This window comes from Panicum virgatum, chromosome 9K, assembly GCF_016808335.1.
Source record: "Panicum virgatum strain AP13 chromosome 9K, P.virgatum_v5, whole genome shotgun sequence".
Lineage (NCBI taxonomy): Eukaryota > Viridiplantae > Streptophyta > Magnoliopsida > Poales > Poaceae > Panicum > Panicum virgatum.
In genome coordinates, this window is record NC_053144.1 from 54,134,383 (window position 1) to 54,139,829 (window position 5,447).

At 45.5% G+C, this 5,447-nt stretch overlaps 1 protein-coding gene across 1 annotated transcript; it reads left to right on the forward strand.

Annotated features, from left to right (window-relative positions):
- On the forward strand, nt 1-3,354 carry LOC120648133 (receptor-like protein 2). Its single transcript, XM_039924883.1, has 2 exons — nt 1-981; nt 1,906-3,354. The coding sequence occupies exons 1-2, from the start codon at nt 280-282 to the stop codon at nt 3,352-3,354; spliced, it is 2,151 nt and encodes a 716-aa protein (XP_039780817.1). The 5' UTR covers nt 1-279.
- Nucleotides 3,355-5,447: the final 2,093 nt, after the last annotated feature.

Sequence of the window (5,447 nt, forward strand, 5' to 3'; positions counted from 1 at the left end):
GTGAGACAACTTTATTGAAAGAGTAAAATGCACAAGAGGATAACTTTATAGAAACCTTGGGTCACGTTTGTCAGAAAGTAAACACACCGGGTCAAGATAACATCTTTCTGATAAGAGGTTATTATCATCGTCTTCAACGTATACAGTATACTTGTTCTGGTACATTAGCATTGCTCCAAACTATATATGCCTTCCGGAATAGTGTCTCCGCATAGTGCATACGGTACCTCTGTATGGCCGTACCTGCTGTTGAAGCTTAGCAGTTCATCATAGCTTTTTATGAGGATAAAGATGCAGCCAATTGAACCCCATTCGTTGTGCAAGAACCATATTAGCAGGTTGGCCATGCCTTCATTTAGCCTTGCCTTTGTGCTGCTCCTCTCCTTGTCCAGCTCATGTTCCGAGCACGAGAAGAGTTCCCTGCTTCTGTTCCTTGCCAGGCTCTCTCAGGATGGTGGCCTCGCTGCATCTTGGAGGAGCAGCATGGACTGCTGCACTTGGGACGGCGTCGCCTGCAACGCAAACAGGGAGGTCATTGAGGTCTCTCTGGCATCCAAAGGCCTGGAAGGACACATCTCACCGTCCCTTGGCAGCCTCAAGGGCCTGCTGCGTCTCAATCTGTCCGGTAACTCTCTCAGTGGCAGCCTCCCGTTGGAACTGATGCTCTCCAGCAGCATGGTTTCCCTCGACGTCAGCTTCAATCGCCTTGGCGGGGGCCTGCTTGAGCTGCCATTGTCAACGCCTGGACGCCCGCTGCAGGTACTGAACATCTCGAGCAATTTCTTTACTGGATCTTTTCCATTAACGACATGGGAGAAGACCAGGAACCTGGTTGCGCTCAGTGCGAGCAACAACAGTTTCACTGGACGGGTGCCATCATCTTTCTGCATCAACGCGCCATCATTAGAGGTGCTTGACCTTAGCTACAACCAATTCAGTGGCCATATCCCCCCAGGCTTAGGTAAATGTTCTGCGCTTAGTGTTCAGGGCCGGATACAACAACAATAACAACAACATATCATTTTTTACCCAGCAAGTTGGAGTAGGCTAGAGATGAAACCCGAAAGGAAAAAAGTTCAAGGTTCAGGCACATTGATAGCTAGTCTCCAAGCGCTCCTATCCAACGCTATCTCTTTAGAGATATTCCAATCATTCTCTCTTAACCGACTCATCCCACGTCAGTTTAGGTCTACCTCTACCCCTCTTTACATTATCGACCCGCTCAAGAACCTCATTACGCACCGGCGCCTCAGGAGGCCTTCGTTGGACATGTGCAAACCATCTCAGCCGATGTTGGGTAAGTTTCTACTCAATTGGTGCCACCCCGACCCTATCCCGAATAACTTCGTTCCGAACTCTATCCCTCCTTGTGTGCCCGCAAAACCACCGCAACATCCGCATCTCTTCTACACTCAGTTGCTGGACATGTCGCCTTTTTGTAGGCCAACATTCAGCACCGTATAACATTGCCGGACGAATTGCTGTCCTATAAAATTTGCCTTTTAGCTTTTGTGGCACCCTCTTGTCACAAAGGATGCCAGAAGTTTGCCGCCATTTCAACCAACCAGCTGAAATTCTATGCCTAACATCTTCATCAATGTCGCCATCTTTTTGTAGCACCGATCCTAAATACCGAAAAGTATCCTTCTGGACCACCACTTGCCCATCTAGACTAACGTCTCCCCCCTCATGCCTAGTCACGCTGAAATCGCACATCATGTACTCGGTTTTGGTCCTACTAAGTCTGAACCCTTTCGACTCTAACGTACGTCTCCACAACTCTAACTTACTATTAACCCCTGCCCTACTCTCGTCAACTAGCACCACATCATCAGCAAAGAGCATACACCAAGGGATCTCACCTTGTATATCCCTTGTGACCTCATCCATCACTAAAGCAAATAAAGATACAACAAGATAAATGGGACTCTCCCGTATCAACTCTTTGATGCTACCTCATTAGAATATCTTTCCCTCTCTAACAATGGGTTGGAAGGAACACTTGATGCTGCACATATGTATAAGCTCAGCAATCTGGTTTCCCTGGATTTAGCAATGACCGTGCTGAGTGGCAAGATTCCAGATTCTATAGGGCAGCTGAAGAAACTCAAGGAACTTCACCTGGAACACAATAACATGTCAGGAGAGCTACCAACATCTCTTAGCAAGTGCACAAGTCTCACAACCATCAGCCTCCGTAGGAACAACTTCCAGGGAGAGCTTACCAACATCAACTTCTCCACCCTATCCAATCTAAAAACTTTAGATCTTTATGGCAACAATTTCACTGGTACGATTCCAGAAAGCATCTACTCGTGCAGCAATTTGACTGCGCTGCGGTTATCTGCAAACAAGTTCCACGGTCAGCTGTCAAAGAGAATAGAAAATTTGAAGTCCCTCACCTTCCTATCGCTTACTGACAATAATTTTACGAATATCACTAATACCCTTCACATCCTCAAGAGCTCCAGGAACCTCAAGGTCCTGCTAATTGGGTTGAACTTCAGGCATGAGGTCATGCCACAAGATGAAACCATGGATGGTTTTGCGAATCTTCAAGTCCTGGGTATACATAACTGCTCATTGTCTGGAAAGCTACCTGTTTGGTTATCAAAACTCACAAGTTTGAAGATGTTGTTGTTATGGAACAATCAACTCACTGGTCCAATACCATCTTGGATCAACACCCTAGACTCCCTGTACAATATAGACATTTCAAACAACAGCCTTACAGGCGAAATTCCAGCAGCATTGATGGAGATGCCGATGCTGCAAGTGCAGAAGACTGTGGCTTATCTGGATACAAAGTACTGTGAACTACCTGTTTATCTGTCACCAGAATATCAATACCGCTCGTTCAATGCTCTCCCTCAACTGTTAAATCTTAGCAGTAATGACCTCACAGGTACAATCCCCCCAAATATTGGTCAGCTGGGAGCACTTGCTTCGCTTGACTTGAGTTTCAATAACTTATCTGGGGGATTCCTGCAGTCGGTCTGCAACCTCACAAACCTTATGGCGCTTGACTTGTCTAACAATCATCTCACAGGTCCAATACCTGCTGCATTGAATGGCTTAAATTTCCTATCTGAGCTGAACGTTTCCAACAATGACCTAGAAGGACCATTTCCAAGTGGAGGCCAGTTTAGCACATTTTCAAAGTCCAGTTTTGATGGAAACCCAAAGCTATGTGGCGTTATCCTGGCACGCCCTTGTCATTCAGCAGAAGTAGATCCAGTTTCAATTCTCTCCAGACAAACGGTCGACAAGGCCAGCATTGTGATTGGCTTCAGTGTTTTCTTTGGTATAGGGGTGTTGTATGATCAGATGGTCCTATCAAGATTTTTAGGTTAGTTCTACTCCAGTGTTCGAATGAAATTATGCAGATTTATAGTTATATCTCATGGCAGTTAATGCTTGGAAACTATAGCTAAATTGTGTACTCAATCTTGATAACGGAATTTTGTAAGGAGGAGCTTACATGTGCACAGCCCCCCCCCCCCCCCCCCCCCCCCAAAAAAAAATCAACCTTGCGAACGGAATTCTGTGCAACAGCATTTCATATTTCTTTGTTTGCTTTCTAACTACGCGAGTAAGTCAATAAGAAATGCACGCACCAGCTAACCATCATTTCAGCGTACGATGCAGAAAGAAGGTCGAAAATTAAGAGATTGGATCATCTTTTGTGCACACAAATTATCACCGAGGGGGCCCTCTGTCGCCTCGGGCGATTTCAGTATCGCAATCAGAGGCAGCACCGCAGCCACCGTACTGACCTTCGGGGCGCAACCCCCCCCCCCCCCCCCCCCCCACACACACACACACCCAAAAAAAAAAACCTCACACGATTTACCTCAGTAGTCAGCAGCGCACAGCACCGGACCGGCTTTCTCGCATCCGGCAGCCGGCGCGCTCCGGGGGCCTGCCGCCGCTGCAAATTGGCCCCTCGCGTCGCGTAGCGTGGAATGGGGGTAGTTGCTGGATCATGCGAGTGGCGGCGCGTGTCTATCTACATGGACGATTCAGATTCAACACAGGTGGCAAGTTATGCTGCTTCTGAGAATTTCTTACCTGATGATGGTCCTGCTGATTTGGAAAATGCTAATTCGTGACTAAAAATGATAAAAACATGCTCCTTTTCAGTTGTTCTTATATCAATAAGTAATTAGCAAACTGCATTTTAGTCCATTGGCGTTAACATATAATTAATCAACTCGCGCAGGTACTTTGTACGATTTATCTTATTGTTTATTACTTTAGTGGGCATTATGGGCCGATTAGTTTGCTACCAACTATTTTGCCATGCCAACAAGACTATAAGACTTGCTATTAATTGGTTTGTGTCTAAAATTTGGTCATTTTGACCAAAACTACGGCAACATACTTCGGCAAGAGGCACGGCACAGCGGTGGCTCTTTCGGTGTAGTGTGTAGGTTCCTTTTTTTACTTCTGCCAACGCTTTGCCAGGGTTTGGGAGATCGATGGTGTGTGCATGATCTAAAGATGACAGTGGCATGGTGGAGGAGTCGTGGCGGCTACTTAGCTTGCAGTGGACTGCAGTGCACAGTCCTGTATGGCAGCGGTTAGTTGGCGTAGGACATCGTCAGGAATGGGATGACGGCACTTGCAATAAGGGCTACTTGTCAGCTTTATTCTAAGCTTTGTTGTTTTGGTGTGGAGTCAAGTTGAGTTTGCAGTTGTGTTGATGTCCCAATTCAACCGGTGGTTGTTGTGTCGAGTTCGAGTTGAGTTGTAAGATCGTGTTGATGTCAGTCCAACCGGCAGTGTTGCTGTTGTTTGTTGTGCCCAATCTGAACGTACTTATCTGGTTCGTTTAAAAAAGATATTAATGGCACTAAATCAAATGAATCCCTAAATCTCTTACCAACAATTTGGCATGTCCCAATTTTAGCAAGCCAAGATATTGGCTTGCTTTGGTTTTGGCACGGCAACAATTTGTAGCAAACCATCAGGCTCTATTTCTAATGTAATCTTTTGTTTATTTAGGCAAGGAATTACTAAGTGGCTTGAGGTCTATTCCATCAAATACCATAAGAGGCGAACGCACCCTAAATAACTTCAATCCCAAGCTTTTCATTCTTATTCAACACTCAACTCGTTCAACTTTCGATTCAAAAATTTCTAAACTACTATATCATCTTTTTAGCCGGTGCAACTCAACCATTGAAAAATGGCGTGTTGGCAAAATGTGTTTATTAGATCTGTTGTGCTGCCATCTCAGACATATATACACGCCTCTATTTAAGGATGATATGTGCCAACAGGATTAATGTCATTAGATTCATATATTTTTTCTTTTTTTGAATAATATTCATATGTTTCATAAAAAGAATTAGATTCATATGGCGAGCTGAGAAGCAACGGCGGCGGGAGCATTGAGACCCCGTGACCGATTCGTCTCCCGGCCTGTGCGCGTCTCCGAACCT